Genomic DNA, 22,386 nt, shown 5'->3' on the forward strand with positions numbered 1-22,386 from the left:
ATATACAACAGTTTTATTAAACTGTTGTCTATTGAATGTTGTTGAATCCAAAAAAAAATAATAGTTTTTTTTAACTTCACCAAAAAAAAACTCACGAACAAAGAGTTTTTTTGTTCGCGTGAGGCTAGGTCACTACTGTCGATTCCCCTTTCCCCTCCTTCCCAACCCGACGTTGATCCTCGCCGCCTATCGACGCCGCGATACTTCTTCTCCCCGCATACATAACCACCAGCCAAGAGTTACTCGATGATGCCTATGATGGCAGCTTACGCTTCCCCGAATCAAGTCACCACTGATATCATCCAGCAGGTAATCCTTTTCCTCTTCCTCATAGTCGTTGAAGCGTTGGCTCTACTCCGCCCCTTCCACCGCCTCCTCCTCGCCCGAATCCCCTTCCAAGGCCCTAAAGTTCGCTGCCCAGTTATTACCCCGTCGCGGCTGCCGCCGCGCCACCTTCGTCCGCCCGCCTGCTGCGGTCTCTCCAAAGATCGAAGAGATCGGCACCATCATCTCCAACCTCACACTGGAGGAAGCCCGCAGCCTCGTCGACCACCTCCAGGACCGTCTCGGCGTCTCTGCCGTCGCCTTCGCGCCCGCCGCTGTCGCCGTTGCTCCCGGAGCCGCCACTGACGCGGCCTCCGGAGGAGAGGCGGCGGTAGAGGAAAAGACCGAGTTCGACGTGGTCATCGAGGAGGTCCCAAGCAACGCCAGGATCGCCACCATCAAGGTGGTCCGGGCGCTGACGAACCTTCCCCTCAAGGAGGCCAAGGACTTGATCGAGGGGCTTCTGAAGAAGTTCAAGGAGGGCGCATCAAAGGAGGAGGCAGAAGAGGCCAAGAAGCAGCTCGAGGAGGTTGGGGCAAAGGTCTCGATCGTATGAGTTCGGAGGAATCAAAGAGAAAGAAGTTTCATGGTTAGATTTTCAAATTTACGCTTTTCCGATCCTCTTTTTTCCTTGTTCAAATTTTCATTTAAATTAGCTTCGGCTATCGATCCGTGAACTCTGTCTCGGTGAATTATTGGCCACAAATTCTTATGTTTATCCCTTCGGAATTCGTGTGTTAAAATGGATTCCTCGGGCTACAATTTTCAGAGCTAAAAAGATGGTCAAACCTGGTGTATCAACCTAGTTGCTCGACTTTCCAATTACTTTGATGATCAGTCTCCATTTTCTGATTTATCTTGGGAGTTCTGCAAAATTATGATTTAAATTTCTCCAATATTCTTACTTTCTTTGTGATTCTCTTATTGTTTTACGTCCTCCTATTTATTGTTTATATTTGTGTGAAATATTGTTCTGTTGTACCATTTGTTATTGTTCTTCCAATGAATGTGCATAGATATATTGAAATGGAGTAAGCCCTGTGTTCTCCATTTTACTTTCCTCATTTACTGGGTTTGGTATTTCAATCAGTATGAACTTTTTGCTCATTGAGTATTTAAGATGGAGGGCTAGGAGAACTTTGCGCTCGGTCCAACTTAATCAGAGTCAGCAGCAGAATGAAGCCAGAAACATTGCTGGAGTTGAAGATGGAGATGACACAAGGCAGCAAGACTTGGAGAACCAGATTCAAGATCCTAACCCTTTGCAACATGGACAAAATCATTCATAAAGACTTTGAGGTATAATCTACCAACTTGATGCAAGAGATCAAATTTTGTGCGCCTTATATTGATTTATGTTTTTATTGATGGTTGCGATAGATAGGCTTGAACACTGAGTAGCAATATGATTTCCTACTGCAGCAGTAGTATAAATCTTAATGTTTTCTTCCTACTATACAATCAAATAAAAACATATTTATGTTGTTTCAGGTAATTACTGCAGTCATTCCTACTATAGTTGGTGAAAACCTTAACGTGTTCATGACTTTAAGAGCCACCATATTGTTTCAAGAGGTTACCATTTATGTTACATAGATAACACTTTTTGTACTTCTGTTAGATGACTAGATCAAATGGTTTTTATGGTCATGTAACATTTATGCAGTGCAATTAGATTCACGCGTACAATTTAGTTTCTAATTTGTAATATATATCTTTATTCGAATAGGTGTCCTCAAGAGTACTGGGAAGAATGCCGACAAGCCAAAAAAAATGGAGAGACTTTAACAAATAAAGGAGCACTGGGAGTTGCAGTCCCTCCTCTTCACCGACATCTAAGTAGAAAATCTCGTGTTATATTGTTCAACCTTTGTTTTAATAGTGTTATCATTTTGTTAGTTGCTTATGAAATTTCTTCATAATGTTATAGATATTATTTTTGAATGTTAGAAAATTGTATATTAAATTTTATTTTGAAATTTAGTATTTTGAATGATTTATAATATTAGAAAATTGTGTATTAATTTTTTTTTATTTTTTATCTAAAAAAGACAACGGTTTTTCACCATTGTCATAGATAGTTTAAAACTGTTGTTGAAGACTCTTCTATTAAAGGTAGATGCTCAAAGACAATGGTGAACAACTGTTGTCGTTGAATGAAAAGACAACGGTTTTTCACCGTTGTAAAACTGTTGTCTTTGCCTCCAAAGACAACGGTTAAAAACTGTTGTCTTTGGGCACCCCTTTTAACAACACGACATTTAACAACAGTCCGAAAGGGGCTACGACAACGGTGAAAAACCGTTGTTGTTAGGCTTTTTTCTTGTAGTGTAGGTTGATGATGCCCCCTTGAGGAGCTCATAAGGATTGTCATGTAAACCCTGCAGGTGGACTTAGTTCGACATGGCGATAAGGTTGAGTGGTACTACTCTTGGAGCTAAATATTAATTAAGTGAGTTATCAGTAACTCATTTAATTAGTGGGCATTCAATATCTTAAATACAGGGAGACTAACACACTCATGATAAGAAGGAGCTCATATAGTAATATGGGATTGATGCGGTAGTGTAATAATAACTCTTTAGTGGAATGAGATATTATTGATGAACTTGAGTTGGGTGTTCGGGGCGAACACGAGAAGCTCAAGCTCATCGGAAGACCAAAACCAATTCCTCCTCACGGTCCCTATTGTACCCTCTTATTTATAAAGTCTTATATCCACCCAAACCCAACTTCTTACCCACCTTAAGGTGGCCGGCCAAGCCAAGCTTGGAGCCCAAGCTAGGGCTGACCAAACCAAGGTTAGATGGGTTCAAGTTGTGGTCGACCCTAGCTTAGAGCCCAAGCAAGAGTGGTCTGCCACATTGAATTCAAAAGGAAGTTTTATTTTATAAAATCTTTCCTTTTATAGAGATCCATTAAAAGGATGATTTTAATATAAAACTTTCCTTTTTTAGATTGGTCATAAAAGGAAATAAAAGGAACTTTTTATTTTGTTGAAAACTTTCCTTTTATGTTGGTTTTAAAAGAGAGTTTTAAATCTTTCCTTTTATAGCTTTCTACAAAGGAATAAAAGAGAGATTTGAAATCTTTCCTTATTTGTAGTTATCTATAATGTGAAAGAAAGATTTTAATTTTTTGATAAAACTTTCCTTTCTTGAAACCATGTTTTATTTTAAATATTATCTTTTATAGATATCCATAAAATGATTTAAAAGAGAGAGATTTTAATTTATAAAACATTCCTTTTAGAACTATCCACAAAAGGGATTTTTAAAAGAGATTTTAATTTTTGTTTAAAATCTTTCCTTGCTTGGAGAACAAGCATGTGGCCGGCCATGACAAGAAGAAAAGGAAGTTTTAATTTTTTTTGTTTTAAAACTTTCCTTTTTAGTCATTGGCAAGGAATATAAGGAAGTTTTAATTATGTTTAAAACTTTCCTTATTTGCTAAGATCAAGAAATATAAAAGAGAGGGTAGAGGTGCATAACCTCATAACAATACATCTTCTATTCCTCTCCTCTCTTCCTTGGTGGTGGCCGGCCCTTACTCTTTCTATCTTCTCTTTGTTTTCCCTCTTGGTGGCCGGCGGCATATTGGTGTGGAGATCCATTGATGACCGGTTGCTTGAAGGAGAAGAAGAAGAGAAGGAGGTTCTCTTGTCTAGCATCCCTTGGAGGAAAGTTGGTGGCCGAAATTCATCATCTCTTGGAGAAAGTTGGTGGCCGAAACTTGAAAGGAAGAAGAAAGCTTGGGTGGATTCTCGTCTTGGTAGATCATTGCCCACACGACGTCCGAGATAAGAAGAGGAATGCAATAGAAGATCATGAGGTCTATAAGCTACAAAAGGTATAACTAGTTATTTAATTCCGTATCATAACTAGTGCATTCTTTTGTATAGATCTTGTAAAACCAAACACAAGAGGTTATCGATTTTAATTATCATTTTTGTTATCGATTTTAATTTCGATTTCATGTTTTGATAATGTATTTCTATTGAGATCTCTATTGTTAAACCTTGTTTACTGTGAGAAGTTTAAATATCTGATTTCTTTGAAATGCTTTGTCTAGGCAGTGGTGGATGATCTCATACCCAAGAAGGCCTAGTGTCTCGCGACGTTTGACCTGGAAGTCGATCCTTGAAATAGATAGTTGATCAACTTTTGTAATATGATTTAACTTAGGAAGATCACATTGGTTGAACTTGAAGTAAGAATGTTAAGTTTCGTTCCCAATTCAAGTTTAACTTCTAAAGGAAAAATTTGGATTAATAATGTTAAGCATCGTTTGCAATCCAAATTTAACTTTAGTAGAACACATGGGTAGCTAGGATAGTTCTATGCTTGTATAAATTTTTGTACAGGGGAATTAGGACGGTATTCTAAGTAGCAACCAACAAACTCAGTGTTGCAGGGAAGTCTAGCTAGGTCAATGGGCCGATCAGATAGTTGGCATGAAGTCCAGACAGGTCGACGGGTTGACCAGATGTCTGGCAAGATGATAAGTTAAGGTAAGTCACTGGAGGAGAGTGACTTGGTGAGGATGCGTTCCCCGTTTGAGGGAACAGTAGGCGTCAATCCAACTTAGATCTAATTCAGAAATCTAAGTTGAGATCTTGACTAGATTTTGGTCTCGAGGAGACAGAATCTAATTACTACTCTATTTTTATAATTGTGCTATATTTTGTTTTGCAGGGTAGTATAATATTTATTGCCTCTGACTAATCTTTTTCTTGCAAGAAAAAGCTTTGCTGGAAAAAGTGGTCCAGGCGCCCGAAATAAAAAAAGTCTATCTCGTCGTAAATGTGGAGCGCAGTGATTGGTTGGGCCGATGTCATAGTCCAAGCGCCTGGAAGGGATCCGGGCGCCCGAAGCTACCTATATAAGAAGTCTTCTTCTAGAGCATGATACACAACTTTCTACCATGATTGCTCTATTGTGCACTGCTCCAAAGACGCTCCTGCGGCGCTGTGAAGCACCTCCGATAACCTGCGACTCAGTTTTAATTTTCTTGTTGTCGGTAATTTAGTTTTATAGTTCTTGTACTAATCTTGTAACTCTTTTTACGAACTATTAGTAGATTGCCCAACGAAAGCACTCAATGAGTGCGGGCCTTGGAGTAGGAGTCGACGAAGGCTCCGAACCAAGTAAAAACTTGGTGTGTTAGCATTGTTCTTATTTTTCTATTTTCGCGGCTTACTCGATTAAGTTTCAACGATCGCTATTCACACCCCCCCTCTTTAGCATTCTTCATGATCCAACAGTGAAGTCCTAACAAGTTAAAGTTGACCAGATGTTAGATAATAAAGAAATCCCAGCAGGTCAAGATTGACTGGATATCAGATAACAATGAAGTGCTGACAGATCAAGGTTGATTGGATGCTAGACAACAATGAAGTTTTTAAAACAAATCAAGGTTGATCGGATACTAGACAACGAAAAGTCTCGATAAGTCAAGGTTGATTGGATGTTGAGAAAGGAAGTCCTAGTTGTTGGAACCCCAAGGTTGTTTTGGTGTAAACAACAAGTTAAGTTAGGTCCTGTGTGTTTCTAACCTTGTGTCTAAGTGTGCGGAGCTTAGGAACACAGGTAGTCGAGCGCAAGACGCAGCTAGCGAGAAGGACGACAGTTCGAGGGACGAGGTGCGGCGGAAGAGTACACCGGCAGACGAGAAGGAAGTGTGCGGTGGTTCCGAGGGATGAAAGCTGGAGCGGAAGATTGCTCGGGGAGCAAGAGACGCAGCTAGCGAGAAGGACGACACGCGGTGCGTCTGAGGGACGAAGACTGCGGATGAGTACGCCGGCGGATGAGAAGGAAACACGCGGCGGTTCTGAAGGACGAGAAGCCGGAGGGAAGCCCGCTCAAGAAGACCGGAACTTGGGTTCGGGTGAGCCCTTTTCCGGATGGCAGAGATCACCCAAGCGAGCGGATTCAGAGTTAAAGACCCGGACCGAGGCGAACTGAACCGGAGCAGTGGTCCCCGGATGAAAAAGTCAACACAGGTTGACTTTAGGCTAACAGCCTGGGTCGCCTGGAATGGCTCAGGGCGCCCGGACCCGCCTGGGTCGCCTGGAATGGCTCAGGGCGTCCGGACCCAGTATGTTGACCAGATCGAGATTTATCTTGATCTGAACGTTAGGGGATAAAATTTATCCCCCCAGGGCGCCGGAACCCTTCCAGGCGCCCCGATCAAGGCTATAAATATAGCCTTGGTCCAGAAGTTTTTCAATCAATTCAGAAATTGTAAACAACACTTGTGCGCTTCCACTGTTTAGATAAGCTTCTGTCTTTCTGTGCCTACACTACTGTAAAAGAGGCTTCTCCGCCTAAAGGAGATAATAGTGCGATCATCATCCTTGGATTAACAACCTCCCCGGTTGTAACCAAGTCAAATCCGGTGCCTCGTCTTTTGTTATTTTCTATTTATTTTATTATTCTGCAAGTGTTAGTTTAAAGTTCGAGGAGGGTGTTTTTTGCTTTTATTTTTTTCAGGGCTGTTCCCCCCCCCCCCCCCCCCCCTCTAGCCGGCCGCAACGGTCCAATAAGTGGTATCAGAGCCAAGGCGCTTCAGGAGGACTAACCGCCGAACGAAGCAACAAGATGGCGGGACCAAGCATCCACCCGCCGAAATACGAAGGGGACTTCGCTACCTGGAAGAATCTGATGCAGGTATTTTTTACAATAGACTTTGAATTAACTTTAACAATAGAATCTGGCTTTGTAGTTCCAGAAGGTAAGGAAAAATGTCAATGGACAAAAAAGGAGCAGGCTGAATTCGTGGTGAACGGCAAAGCAGAATACCATATGCTAAGCGTTCTTCCACCTCAAGAAGTCAACAGGATCGGGCACTACGACTCGGCAAAAGAACTTTGGGAGAAGTTCCTCGAGCTGCACGAAGGGACGTCCGAAGCCAAGCACGCCAGAAGAGATCTGCTTCGCAATTAGCTCACCAGCCTACGACTTGGGGAAGACGAGTCAGTCGCGCATCTGCACTCGAGAATAAAAGAAAGTATTACCGGACTTTTGAATCTCGGAGAAAAGGTAAGTAACCGAGATTCGCTCAGGTACGCACTGAATTCCTTTCCTAGAAATACCAAATGGGCATCATTAGTAGATGCCTTTTATATTTCTAAAGATTTAGAAAAAATTTCGTTAGAAGAATTATTTTCAACATTTGAAGTGCATGAGTCAAGATGTGCAGGAATGAAGGAGCCCAAGAACAACGTCGCCCTCAAAGCTTCGAGAGACGAACCTGAGTCGGAATCTTCTCTCGACGACGAGGAAATGGTAATGATAGTAAGAAGATTCAAGAAACTTTGTAAATCTAGATCTACTAACCATCCGCAGGGGAAGAAGAAAAGGACGATCCGCTGCTACCACTGCGACGAAGAAGGACACGTCAAGGACAATTGCCCCAAGATGAAGAACAAGGTGAAGGGTAAGAAGCATATCCAAAAGCGAAAGGCCCTAAAGGCGACGTGGGACGATACGTCGTTCGAATCGAAAGTCGAGGCATTCTCCGGACTCGCACTGATGGCGAGTCATCAAGACGACGACTACGATTCAAGCTCTTCCGAGATGAGCATCGATGAAGGGGGAGCTTCGTCAGAAGAAAGCAGCAGTTCAGGGGGAGACACGGACAACGAACTCGACAAGGTAAGTCAGGTACGTTCTCTTCCTCTCGACAAACTTTTTAAGTTTGTTTAGCTTTTAACTAAAGACTGATGTAAATTAGAAAAATAAATAAAAAATTTAAAAATAATTTTAGCTAAATCCTGCCCGTTAGAAGAATTAGATAAATCAAAATTGGAAAATGAAAAACTGAAATTAGAAAATAAAGATTTGAAAATTCAAATAGACAACTTGAAAAACTATGCATGCTCATCTAATTTTAGAAGATTTAAAAATTTGAATTGGTATTATAGATATCACCAGGAACAAATTAGGAATATCTCTAGAAAATATGTCCTTAAGAAATTTTTAATCAATCCAGTAGGCTGTAACCTTTTTTGGGTTCCTAAATCTTGCTTAGTTTAAGTTTTAAAATTAAAATTAGCGCTTTTCAGTGAGAAAATTAAACAATGAATTTCTCTATGAGACTTTGTCTAAGGAAGTGGTTGTTTCTCCAATAACCAAGAAGGCCTAGTGTCTCGCCACGACCTGGAAGCTAAAATATTGAAATAAATGTTTAATTAACTTTTTGTCAAAACATTAAAATTAGAATTAATTAATGCTTTCAAAGTTTTTTAAATACTTTTTCAAAATATTTTTGTAGAAAAATACTTTTACATGAAATTGACTTAGAAATTTAAGTACTTAGAAAAATTTTCAAAGATTTAAGAAAATATTTTTTTAAACTTAGAATTTTTTTTTGTATTTTTCCTCTTAGAAAATTTTCTTTAATACTTAGAAAAATTCTCAGAAGATATGTTTTAAGTTAAAGGTTATTATTAAATTGAAAATTTTCTGCTTAAAGTTTTTAGATTTTTTTTTTTTTTTGCAAAACTATCTAAGTTAGAATTTTTTTCTTATAATTTCACTTAATTTTTTTTTTAACTCTTATTTAAAATTTTTTTTAAGAGACCGCTTATTATTGTAAATTTTTTAAAGAAACTCAAAATTTATAAGTTTTTACCCTTAGATTTTTTCTTGAACCTCATTTTTTATGTGATCAAAGGGGGAGAAGGAAAAGTATAAGTCTCGGGGGAGGTAGACCAAAATTTAACTTGTTTTATTTTTTGCACTTAATTACAAATTTAGTTAAATTTATTTTATGTCTATTCTTACCCTAGTTTAACTTGGGTTGCTCACACCAAAAAGGGAGAGATTGTTGGAACCCCAAGGTTGTTTTGGTGTGAGCAACAAGTTAAGTTATGTCCTGTGTTTCTAACCTTGTGTCTAAGTATGCAGGAGCTTAGGAACACAGGTAGACGAGTGGAAGACGCAGCTAGCGAGAAGGACGGCAGTCCGAGCGATGAGGTGCTGCGGAAGAGTATACCGGCGGATGAGAAGGAAGCGTGCGGTGGTTCCGAGGGACGAAAGTCGGAGCGGAAGATTGCTCGGGGAGCAAGAGACGCAGCTAGCGAGAAGGACAGCACGCGGTACGTTCGAGGGACGAAGGCTACGGATGTGTACACCAGCGGACGAGAAGGAAACATGCGGTGATTCCGAGGGACGAGAAGCCGGAGGGAAGCCCACTCGAGAAGACCGGAACTTGGGTTCGGGTGAGCCCTTTTTCGGATGGCAAAGATCACCCAAGCGAGCGGATCCGGAGTTGAAGACCCAGACCGAGGCGAACTGAACTGGAGCAGTGGTCCCCGGATGAAAAAGTCAACACAGGTTGACTTTAGGCTCCGGGGCGCCCAGAACCATTCCGGGCGCCCGAAATGGTTTCGAGCGCTCGGAATGGTTTCGGGCGCCCGGACCCAGTATGTTGACCAGATCGAAATTTATCTCGATCTGAACATTGGGGGATAAAATTTATTATCCGGCACGATGGATGAGCTACTTGAGATGAATGCCTAATAGAGTGGCAAGTGCTGAGTAGAGCGGCGAGGTAGACGAGTGTCGAACAGAGCGACGAGTGCTGAGCATAGCGGCGAGGTAGACGAGTGCCGAGTAGAGCGGCGAGTGAGACGAGTGCCCAGCAAAGTAGTGAGTGAGATGAGTGTCGAGCAGAGCGGCAAGTGAGACGAGTGTGGAGCAGAGCAATGAGTGAGATGAGTGTCGAGTAAAGCGGCGAGTGAGAAGTAGAGCGGTGAGCACAAGTGCCGAGCATAGTGACGATGAGAGAGTAGTATTGAGCAGAGCTGCGATGAGAGAGCATAACCAAGCAGAGCAGCAAGCGATCCGAATGTTGGACAGAGCGATGAGTGAGACAAGTGTCTGTCAGAGTTGCAAGTAAGATGAGTGTCGGGCGGAGTGGAGAGTGAGACGAGTGCTGGGTAGAACGACGAGTGAGATGAGTGTCGGGTAGAGCGATGAGTGAGATGAGTACTAGGCAAAGCGACGAGTGAAACGAGTACTGGGCAGAGTGTGATTTCCACAAGTGAAGCCGAGCAAGTGGGAGTCATGCCCATAAGATTTGAGGTAGGGAGTCATGTCCTAACGAATTGTTATCAGGAGATGTGTTCCAGTAAGTTGATGTAGGAGGCATAAGCCATGCACGCTTATAACTCGCCGCTAGCGATGAGAGTCTGGTACAACCAATCAAATGGTCATTTGGGTACGTGAGCCATACATGCTTATAACTCGTAGCTAAGGTGAGAGTTTGGAAGGCGCGTGAGTCATCCATTCTTATAACTCATCGTTGGGATGAGAGTTTGGGACAGCATATCAGATGATCGTTGGGTGCATGAGCCATGTACGCTTATAACTCACACTTGGGCAACAGTTTGAAAGACGCGTGAGTCATGCATGCTTATAACTTATGGTTGGGATGAGAGTCTGGGAAAGTCGACCAAATGGTCGTTAGGGCCCGTAAGCCATGTACACTTATAACTCACCACTGAGATAAGAGTCTGGGATAGACGACCAGATGGTCGTTGGGCAGAGGACAACATAGAACCAAGAGAACCGAGTAGACAGACGAGCCGATGAGAGGGTAGAGATGTTGACGGCAAAAAGACTTCGAGCTAAAAGTCAAGAGGAGGCAGGTGAGCTATCCCTGTCATTGGAAGAGCATGCAGAGAGTGAAAGAGAGAAGGAGAAGTTATAACGAAGATCGGGCTTCCCTAGTCGTCCACTCTGATGCTCAAGTTAGTATCCGATGATGCCAAGAATAAAGAAGATGAACAATGCAGAGCATAATGAAGATAAGTATATGTAGTAAGGAGTCTCCTCCCTTCCTCTTCCTTCCCCTTCCTTTTTAGGCAGGGCTATTTATAGAAGGGACATGTCAAGATAAAAGATATCAGAGGGTCATTATACCCTTGTCTAGATATCAGAGGGTCATGTTCAGACAAAGATGTTAGAAGGTTATGTGACCCTTGTCTAGGTGTCAGTAAATGAGACAAAGGGATTGATGGGCTCAGTGGTCTACTCTGCTATACTCTACTAGACAGATTGGTCGGTTCAACTAGGAAGACTGGTCGGCTCGACTCGGCCAAGAAGATTGGCCAGCTCGACCAAGTCAGAAAACTGGCGGGTTAGATGCTCTACTCTGCTAGGAAGAATGGTTGGCTTGATCAGGACAGGAAGACTGGTGGATCGGATGCTCTGCTTTGCCAGGAAGATTGTTTAACTCGACCATGCTAGGGAAATTGGTAGGTTGGATGCTCTGCTATGCCAGGAAGACTAGTCGGCTTGACCAGGCTAGGAAGACTAGCAGGTCAGATGCTCTGCTCTGTCAGGAAGACTAGTTGGCTCGACCAGGCCAGAAGACTAGCGGATCAGATACTCTGCTTTGCCAAGAACATTGATCAGTCAACTTGGCCCTGGAATACTGGCGGGTCAGATGCTCTACTCTGTCATGAAGACTAGTTAGCTCGACCAGACCAGGAAGAATGGCGGATCGAATGCTCTCCTCTGTCAAAAGACTTGTTGGCTCGACCAAGCTAGGAAGACTGGCGATCTGATGCTCTGCTCTGTCAGGAAGAGTAGTCAGTCAACTTGACCTTGAAATACTGTCGGTCGGCTCTAGAATACTGATGGTTGGTTCTAGTTTGGGTCAACCCTAAAATATTATCAATCGACTCTGGAATATTACTAGTCAGCTCTGATCTTAGTCGGCTCTAGAATACTATCAATCGGCTCTGATCTAGACAGTATTCAGATCAGTCCTTGAATACTGTCTATCTGACTCCAGATGATTATTGACTTCGTGACTGTTGGTGCAACATCCCTCAGGTCAAAGTTGACCTGGTTGACCAAGCTGAGTCTTGGTTTGAGTTTAGATGTTTGACAATAAGAAATTGATTGAAAAAGAGTCAAGTAGGTCAAGGTTGACCGGATACTTGACTGGGAAGTCCTGGTAAGTGAAGCCAGGCAGAAGGAAAGTCCTAGTGAGTGAAGCTAGGTGAAAGTCCTGGTGAGTGAAGCCAGGTGAAAGCCCTAGTGAGTGAAGCTAGGTGAAAGTCCTGGTGAGTGAAGCCAGGTGAAAGCCCTAGTGAGTGAAGCTAGGTGAAAGTCCTGGTGAGTGAAGCCAGGCAAGGGAAAATCCAGATGGATCAAGGATGATCGGACATCTGGTGTTGGGAAGTCCAAGTAGGTCAAAGGATTGACTGGATACTTGGCACGAGGAAATACAGATAGGTCAAAGGGATTGACCAGACATCTGATGGAAGTCCAAGTAGGTCAAGGGAGTGACCAGATACTTGGCATGAATAGAAAAGTCCAAGTGGGTCAAAGGGATTGACCAGACACTTGGTGGGAAGTCCTAGCAGGTCAAAGGAGTGACCAGATGCTAGGCATGGTGTACCAACAGGTCAAGGTTGACCGGATGTTGGTTTGAGAGGCTTGGAACTTGGTTTTGGGCAAAAACCAAGTGTTGGATCGATCCAGGCCTTTTCTAGCTAACAGAGAGCCTCTGGATCGATCCGTGGATCGATCCAGATGTCCCAATCGATCAGTGAATCGATCGGGACGCTGCTGCTTCGCGCGATAAGCGCTGGATCGATCCGTGGATCGATCCAGGCATTTTTCCAGAGCACAGAGGCGCTCTGGATCGATCCGTGGATCAATCCGAAGCCTCCCCGATCGATTGGGAACATTCGAATCGATCGGGATCCGACCGTTGGCGTCGATAAAGGCCGCAGGCGCACTATTCCTTCGACATCTCTTCACCGATTCACTCCAGATCTCTCGCCAGCTCCTCCACAGCACTCACAAAGCTCAGATCGCCAGTTCTTGAAGGATCTTGGAAGTTCTCCAAGTCAAGAGGCGGATCAAAGCCAAGAAGAGAAGCTAGGGTTAGGGTTTATACTCATTGTAAGCTTGTAAGCTTGTATTTCTTGTATCCTTTCCCTCTCTTCTTGTATTGAGTCTTGTAGGGCTTCTCCGCCCTTGGTAGTTACCATAAAGGAGAGTTTTATTAGTGGAGGGTGTGTGTGTTGGTGTGGATCCTTGGATTAGTCACGTCTTGTGAGGTGGATACCAAGTAAATCAACCGTGTTAGCGTTGTGTGATTGTTTGTGTATTTTCCGCTGTCATATCTTTGAAGAAACAAGCAGCGAGAAGAAGCGAGCGAGCTATTCACCCCCCCTCTAGCTACTTTTGGTCCTAACAAGTGGTATCAGAGCAAGGCCGCTCTTCACCGGAAGGGTCAAGCATAACAAGAAAAGCTAGAGGGTGAAGAAGTTGGAGCAAATTCTTCAAGTTCAAGACTTTATCAAGCTCAACTTCAAGATGCAATTCCAAGATGGACTTGGATTTGACACAAGGGTGGCTCCACCGTACACATCCACAAGCTTCGATTCTTGGAAATCAAGAATCGAAAATTTTCTTATGATGGAGATAGAGCAATGGTTTGCTCTAATGGAAGGCTTCAAGGCTCCAAGAAATTCAAAGGGCAAAGTTCTTAAGAGGAGCAAGTGGAGCCAAGAGCAAGTCCAAAGGTGCGAGACCAATGACAAAGTGACCAAGCTTTTGGTCAATTTATTGCCAAGCACCATCCTTTGCAAAATTGGAGAATTTGAAGATGCAAAGGAATTATGGAGCAAATTGGCCAAGCTTCATGAAGAGATCCCCTCCACTGCACAAGATCATGAAGAATCCAGAGAGGGTGACTCTTTGGAGCAAGACCAAGAGGAGAACTCCGAGATTGAGAGATGCTCAACCTCCGAAGAAGAGGAAATCCAAGAAGCTTCATCCTCAAGGGAATGCACCGAAGGGAACAAAGAGGGAGTATACTCCTTGTTTCATATTCAAGATGATGAAGCCTCCACCTCTAGGATTGAGGGGGAGCAATCCTTGGTGACACCGGATCAAGAAGAAGGAGAAGCTTCTACATCCGGGTCAAGTGAAGAAGAAGAAGTTGGTGCCACCTCCAACATTCAAGAAATATCAAATGGAGGAGCAAGTGCCATCCCTATACAAGAAGGTAAAAATAGTTCAATTAATAATAAAAATCATATTATATGTTTTGAATGTAGGGAACATGGGCACTACAAGAGCAAGTGTCCAAACTTGGCCAAGAAGAAGGTGTTGGTGCAACCTTAGGTCAAGGTTGACTTGGTTGACCTGACTCGAGTTGACCTGACTCGAGTTGTGTTTTGATGTTTGACGATGTTTGACGAGAAGAGAGTTGTATTCTTGATGTTTGACAAGAATAGGCGTTCGGGAGATTGTAGGTGCAACCTTAGGTCAAGGTTGACCTGGTTGACCTGATTCGGGAAAAGTCCAAGCAGGGAGCTTGGCACGCGAAAAGTCCAAGCAGGGAGCTTGGCATTGGAAAAGTCCAAGTATGGAGACTTGGCACTGGAAAAGTCCAAGCAGGGAGCTTGGCACGCGAAAAGTCCAAGCAGGGAGCTTGGCATTGGAAAAGTCCAAGTATGGAGACTTGGCTGGAAAAGTCCAAGCAGGGGCACGCGAAAAGTCAAGTATGGAGACTTGGCAGGAAAAGTCCAGTGATGGAAGCCGGGCAGGGAGAAAGTCCTAACTGGGATGTTAGGCGGTTGGAAAGTCTGGTGAGTGAAGCGAGGCGATGGGAAAGTCCTAACTGGGATGTTAGGCAGTTGGAAAGTCCTGGTGAGTGAAGCCAGGCAGTGGAAAAGTCCTAACTGGGATGTTAGGCAATGAGAAAGTCCTAACTGGGATGTTAGGCAGTGTGGAAAGTCCTGGTGAGTGAATCCAGGCAAGGGAAAATCCAGATGGATCAGGGATGATCGGACTTCTGGTGTTGGAAAGTCCAAGTAGGTCAAAGGGATTGACCGGACACTTGGCAGGGAGTTCTAGCAGGTCAAGGGAGTGACCAGATGCTTGGGATGAAGTACCAATAGGTCAAGGTTGACCGGATATTGGTTTGGAAGTCTTGGAACTTGGTTTGGGCAAAAACCAAGCTCTGGATCGGTCACCAGACCGATCCAGTGATACCTTGTTTGCTCTGATCGGTCTGGTGACCGATCAGATACTCTTCGATTATTACCACCTGACCGTCGATGGCGGGACGTTCAACGATCCGGGGACGCTCAACTTCTATGGCTCGACCCGGTGGGAGAGCGGGATCGAAATCCCGGCGCATGACGCGGATTTCTATGCGCTGAAGGACGTGCCCCATGGCCACGTCGAACAGATATTGTTCCCCTCCCCCAGCACGGGGACGCAGCGCCGCGCCTTCGTCTACACCCCGCCCGGCTAGTTTCTTCGCTGTCTTCTTCGCAGGTATAAAGGGGTCGAGGGCTGCTGCTGCGCGAGAACTTCTTCCTCTTCTCTTCTGTGAAAGAGCTGCTGTTCTGGTGCTTGAGCTTTGTTGAGCTCTTCTTCGCAAGCTTCGCATGAGCTTCTCGACTGGGATATCCTGCTGTTGTAGGTGTTCTGAGGAGCTGCTGCTTCAACGAATCCAGTCGGCAAGGAGGCAAGAAAACCTGTGTTTTTACATTCATTGTTCTTGTCTTCTTGTATCTCTTGTTGTATTCCTTTCTTGCTGTTGCAAGAATATTGTGGCGAGGTTTCTCCACCCACAAGGAGTATATTGTATTAGCCGGTTTTCCGGGGACTCATCCACCGACGGATTGAGAGGCTTCGTCCACCTTACGGACACGCCGAGGAGTAGGAGCCCTAATCTCCGAACCTCGTTACATCGACGCGTTGAGGTTTGATCTTCTTGTTTTCGTTTCCTTGTTTGTTTTTCCGCTGCGCTGACAAATTGTAGGAAGAAACGCGAGAATTTGGGGTCGGCTATTCACACCCCCCCCTCTCTAGCCGAGTACGAACGATCCCAACAAGTGGTATCAGAGCAAGGCCGCTCTTCGACGGATCAACACCCGGGGGAGCACGGGCTAGAGATGGATCTCTATGGAGAAGATGTCACGATTCAACCCTTCTACGAGTCTCACGACAACTTCACATATTGGAAGGTAAGGATGATGTATTTTCTTAGGACTAATATGTTAAATTGGTTTTGTGTACAAGAAGGGTTTTCCCCTCCGATGGATGAGGAAGGAAAACCTATCAAGAAGAAGGAGTGGACGAAAGAGCAAATCCGACAATCCGAAATCAATGACGAGGTAACAAAAATTATTGAATTTGCTTTACCTAATAATGTTTTGTGCAAGATAGATAGGTACAACAACGCCAAGGAATTATGGAACAATTTGGCAAAACTCCATGAAAAGGAGCCTAGTGAGCCAAGTAGCTCACATCATGGAGGAAGCGAATTGGGAGTTGAGGGCTACTCAACATCCAAGGAAGAAGAGGAGGAGAGTTCTTCTTCAAGATCGGAGCACGAAGAAGAAGCTTCTACCTCCGGGAGGGATGAAGAAGAGAGCATCCATCCATCCTCAACCCTAGGTAACTCAAACACTTTAAGTTCAAGTAAATTGCATATAATGTGTTTTGAGTGTAGGGAATTTGGACATTACAAGAGTAAATGTCCAAAGAAAACTAAGAAGACTCCACCGGCGCCAAAGATCAAGGAAGTCGGAGTCCCAAAACGCAAGGGCAAGGAGCACGTGGTGTGCTTCCAATGCAAGCAACGGGGACACTATAGGAGTCAATGTCCAAGGGGGAGGCAATCTCACAAGGACAAAAGACCAAGCACGTGTAAAGGGGGAGCGAAGGCAAACCCTAAGGTATCCTCTAAGGTTCATTCTTGCACTTCTAATAAGATACATGCTAGTAGTCTTATTGCAATTGTCAAGAATGATAAGCATGATAATCATAGAAATCAACATGTGTGCTTAGGTGCTAAACATCTTAGCTTAGATAAGAACAATACTAGGAAGGCCAACCCTAGGATTAACTCATCTAAGGCTAAGGAGAACCTAGGTAGAAACCCCAAGACAACTAGACATATGCCTAGGAACACCTCAAGAAAGAATGATAAATTAAAACTTGAGGTTTTAGAGAAAGAAAATCAAGTCTTAAGGTCAAGACTTAACACTCTAGAAAAGGCCCTAAAGAATTTAGAGAAGTCAACTCTAGGGTCTAAGGGTCAAATCTCAAAGCCCAAGGACAAGAAAGGTTTGGGTCACAAACCTAAGTCCCAAGTGGTCAAGCCCACTTATCATAATGTTCCATTCGATTATGGAACAAAATCTAGGGCTAGGAAGACCATCACCAAGGTCACAAGGGGAGTCACCCCTAGAGTTGATCTTGATGAGTCCCAAATGACCAAGGCTTTAAAGCCTAAGAGGGTCATTAGGAGGGTTGCTAGGGAAGTCATCCCTAGTGAATTTTTAGTGAACCCAATGAGCTCAAGTAGGTATTGGGTTCCTAGGAGCATTTTCTCTACCCCATAGATGGGTTAGAGAGTGTCAACTCCAATAAGAAGGGTAGTTAACCCAACTTTGAGGAAATTGACACTCAAGGAGCATTTTCAAGGTTTTTGGGAACCTTTGAAAATGAAATGGAATAATCTTTATCATTCACTCCTTGGAAGAGTAAAGTGTGTCAAAGTGAGAATATATTAATCTTACTTTAAATTGACACAATGTGAAAAAACCTAGAGAAATATCAAATTGGGATTTTTGATATTCTCTTAGGTAATCAAGGCAATCCGGGCCTTAATTTAGAAGTGCTACTCTTGTAAAATTTTTAAAATGGTATAAATCAAACAAGAGATCAAGAAATACCAATTTGGGTTTTGACATTTTCTTGGAGCACTTTGGGCAATCTAGGATTAGAATTTAAGTTAACTAAGTGATTAAGGATACTTAGATAGGTAATCTAGGTATTTTATTTGTGTTAACTTACCATGGTTGTTTGCCATATGACATGTCATGACATCATGTTTAGTTTTATTATCATTTGAAATGTCATGATAATGCTTAGGCTAGTTTTTATGTCATGTTTATTTAAGTTTCAAACTTTATGCCATGACATCATGACATTGGCACATGTTTCCATTTATGATATCATTTATGTCATGTCATCATCTCTTGCATTAATAATCAATTGAATTGATTTAAGGATGAAGAACACATCTTGATATTGAGATCAAATTTGTGTTTAGAAAATGCATGAGACCTTAGCCTAAGTTGACCTTAACCCATATCTCACATCAAATTGACTTGAATGTGGTTTGATGCACCTTAGATGTGTGTGAGATATTAGGATCATGAGTTAGGATCAAGGTGCATAGTCATTGTACCTAGATGACCCTAATTCAAGAAATTAAGGATCATAGGGAAAGCTTGTGTACAAGTCATGTACATCTAGCCCTAAGATTATGGTCCTAAATTCAAATGGTTTTAAAAATATTTTAAAATTGATTTGAAAAACCTTGATGAAGCTTTCCTAGTGATAGCATTCTTCATTGAGCAAGATGATACAAAGATGACTTAACTTTGAACTATTTCAAAGTTTTCGAATTTTGTATCAAAATTTGAAAATGGAAACTATTTTCATAGAAAATTATTTTTCCATGATAGTATATGTTATGAGGAATGTATCCTCAAAATTTCACGATTTTTGGAATTTTCTGGAATTTATTAGGAGTTTCTGAATTTCCGGGAAGGGAAATCAGAAATCTCTGATTTCAGAGTGTGGATCGGTCACCGGACCGATCCAGGGAAGTTCTGATCGGTCTGTGGACCGATCAGTGACGATCCAGTGCGATCGGTGAAGCGTGGATCGGTCTGGGGACCGATCCAGGGGCTTCGATCGGTCAGGGACCGATCGGGCGTGCCAAATTCTATTTGAAATTTCTGAAATTTCAGGTGGAAGTTGGGTTTTGTGGATTTCTAAAGGTTTGAAACTCTCAAGACATTGTTGGTGCAATGGTGAGGGGTTGACTTTAGGGGAGGTTTTACTCCTTGAGGATTAGTGATATGGGATTATCACTAAGTTGGTTATTGAGTTTAGTATCAAGGAAATTAAGAGTTTCAATGAAAGGTATGGGACTTTCATTAGGAAGAAACTCTTGACCTTGATACCCTCCTTTCTTTTGATGTGTGTCAAAAGGGAGAGCGTTCATTGGAGAATTATTGGAGAACCCAAGTTGGGTTATCGGGTTAACCTAAGCTAGGGAAGAATGTCAAGGAATGTTCGAGGAAGAACATTGGAATACTTTTGATGTGTGTCAAAAGGGAATTATTGGAGAACCCAAGTTAGGTTATCGGGTTAACCTAAGGGAGAATGTCAGGAGAATGTTCAAGAAAAGAACATTGGACATTGGAAGATGGTTGGAAAACCTAAGTTAGGTTATCGGGTTAACCTAACTTGATTTTGGATTTTGTCAAACATCAAAAGGGGAGATTGTTGGTGCAACCTTAGGTCAAGGTTGACTTGGTTGACTGACTCGAGTTGACCGACTCGAGTTGTGTTTTGATGTTTGTGATGTTTGACGAGAAGAGAGTTGTATTCTTGATGTTTGACAAGAATAGGCGTTCGGAGATTGTAGGTGCAACCTTAGGTCAAGGTTGACTGGTTGACTGATTCGGGAAAAGTCCAAGCATGGAGCTTGGCACGAAAAATCCAAGCAGGAGCTTGGCATTGGAAAAGTCAAGTATGGAGACTTGGCTGGAAAAGTCAAGCGGGGAGCTTGGCCGAAAAGTCAAGCAGGAGCTTGGCATTGGAAAATCCAAGTATGGAGACTTGGCTTCGGAAAAGTCCAGCAGGGAGCTTGGCACGCGAAAAGTCAAGTATGGAGACTTGGCACGGGAAAAGTCCAGTGAGTGAAGCGGGCAGAAAGTCCTAACGGGATGTTAGGCGGTTGGAAAGTCCGGTGAGTGAAGCGAGGCGGGAAAGTCCTAAGTGGGATGTTAGGCGGTTGGAAAGTCTGGTGAGTGAAGCCGGCGGTGGAAAAGTCCTAAGCGGGATGTTAGGCAATGAGAAAGTCCTAAGTGGGATGTTAGGCGGTGTGGAAAGTCCGGTGAGTGAATCCGGGCAAGGGAAAATCCAGATGGATCGGGGATGATCGGACTTCGGTGTTGGAAAGTCCAAGTAGGTCAAAGGATTGACCGGACACTTGGCCGAGGAGTTCTAGTAGGTCAAGGGTGACCGATGCTTGGGATGAAGTACCAATAGGTCAAGGTTGACGGATATTGGTTTGGAAGTCTTGGAACTTGGTTTGGGCAAAAACCAAGCTGGATCGGTCACCAAACCGATCCGGTGATACTGTTTGCTCGATCGGTGCGGTGACCGATCATATACAACGAAACTCTACGATCGGTTCTTGATCGATCCGGTGACCGATCGGCCAGCAAGAGGCGAAAGCGGTGATCGGTCCACGCAGGCCGTCGAGGCCATCTGATCGGTCGGGGACCGATCGAGGAGCGATGTCGAGCGGATCGGTGCGTGGACCGATCGGTGCTGATCGATCCGGACCGTCGTCGCCGAAGGTTACGTGCACTAGCGTCGATGCGGGACCGATCAGCCTGATCGGTCCGTAGACCGATCAGGCGTTGCGACGCAGCGGCTAGTTTCTTCACTGTCTTCTTCGCGGTATAAAGGGCTGCTGCTGCGCGAGAACTTCTTCCTCTTCTCTTCCGTGAAAGAGTGCTGCGGTGCTTGAGCTTTGTTGAGCTCTTCTTCTGAAGCTTCGCATGAGCTTCTCGGGATATCCTGCTGTTGTAGGTGTTTCGAGGAGCTGCTGCTTCAACGAATCCAGTCGGCAAGGAGGCAAGAAAACCTGTGTTTTTACATTCATTGTTCTTGTCTTCTTGTATCTCTTGTTGTATTCCTTTCTTGCTGTTGCAAGAATATTGTGGCGAGGTTTCTCCACCCACAAGGAGTATATTGTATTAGCCGGTTTTCCGGGGACTCATCCACCGACGGATTGAGAGGCTTCGTCCACCTTACGGACACGCCGAGGAGTAGGAGTATCATCTCCGAACCTCGTTACATCGACGCGTTGAGGTTTGATCTTCTTGTTTTCGTTTCCTTGTTTGTTTTTCCGCTGCGCTGACAAATTGTAGGAAGAAACGCGAGAATTTGGGGTCGGCTATTCACACCCCCCCTCTCTAGCCGAGTACGAACGATCCCAACAGAAGGGTCAAGTGGCACCAAAGGGCAAGGAGAAGCCAAAGGAGACCATTCCCGGAACAAAGAAGAGCAAGGAGCACATTGTGTGCTTCTCTTGCAATCAAAAGGGGCATTACCGGAGTCAATGCCCTAAGGGGAAGAAGATGGTCAAGGCTCAAGGAGGGAGCTCAAGTCAAGGGGGAGCTTCTAAGGTAAAAAGGAAGGTAACTTTTATTGAGCCTACCCCTTTACATCATGGTAAAAAGCATGATAGTTCTAATTTTTATCATTTTAATGCAATTTACCATAAGAATAGAAAGCATGAGGGCTTTAAGGAAAAGCATGTGGCCCTACATGCCAAAACTACCCAACCTAAGGTAAGGAATGTAGGTAAAAGTCTAGGCAAGAACTCTAAGGATTTTAGCTACAAGCCTAGAAACAAAAATGCTCATGGACTTAATGGAAAATCAAAAACTAAGGACTTAGTGATGGAAAATCAAGTCTTGAGGTCAAGACTTGACAAACTAGAAAAGACCCTAAAAAGGATGGAAAATATCCTTAAAGGGCAAAATGAGCAAAATCTAGGTTTAGGACAACAAGGGTCATCCAAGGGCCATAGAGGTTTGGGATACAAACCTAAAATCACAAAGGATGTACCTACTTACCATAGGGTTCCATATAGCTATGGAACAAACCCTAAGTCTAGAAGTCAAGTCAAGGATACAAGGGAAGTCATCCCTAGAAGTATCTTTGCAACAACAAATGTGACTAAGACCTCTAAGAAGTCTAAGAAAGTCACTAACAAGATCACAAGGGAGGCTATCCCTAGAGTTGACCTAGAAAAAGTGACCAAGGCTTTTAAGAAGCCAAACAAGGTCACTAGGAAGGTATCTAGGGAAGTTATCCCTAGTGAATACCTAGAGCATCCAAGGAGAACCAATAGGTTTTGGGTTCCTAGGAGCATCTTCTCTACCCCATAGATGGGTTAGAGAGTGTCAACTCT

The 22,386-nt window shown here is 43.5% G+C and overlaps 1 protein-coding gene across 1 annotated transcript; it reads left to right on the top strand.

Moving 5' to 3' along the window:
* The first annotated feature begins 246 nt into the window (after positions 1–246).
* LOC122013630 (50S ribosomal protein L12, chloroplastic-like) lies at positions 247–1,180 on the top strand. Its single transcript, XM_042569880.1, has 2 exons — positions 247–285; positions 335–1,180. The coding sequence occupies exons 1-2, from the start codon at positions 247–249 to the stop codon at positions 878–880; spliced, it is 585 nt and encodes a 194-aa protein (XP_042425814.1). The 3' UTR covers positions 881–1,180.
* The last annotated feature ends 21,206 nt before the right edge of the window (positions 1,181–22,386 follow it).

This window comes from Zingiber officinale, chromosome 8B, assembly GCF_018446385.1.
Source record: "Zingiber officinale cultivar Zhangliang chromosome 8B, Zo_v1.1, whole genome shotgun sequence".
NCBI classification, from domain to species: domain Eukaryota; kingdom Viridiplantae; phylum Streptophyta; class Magnoliopsida; order Zingiberales; family Zingiberaceae; genus Zingiber; species Zingiber officinale.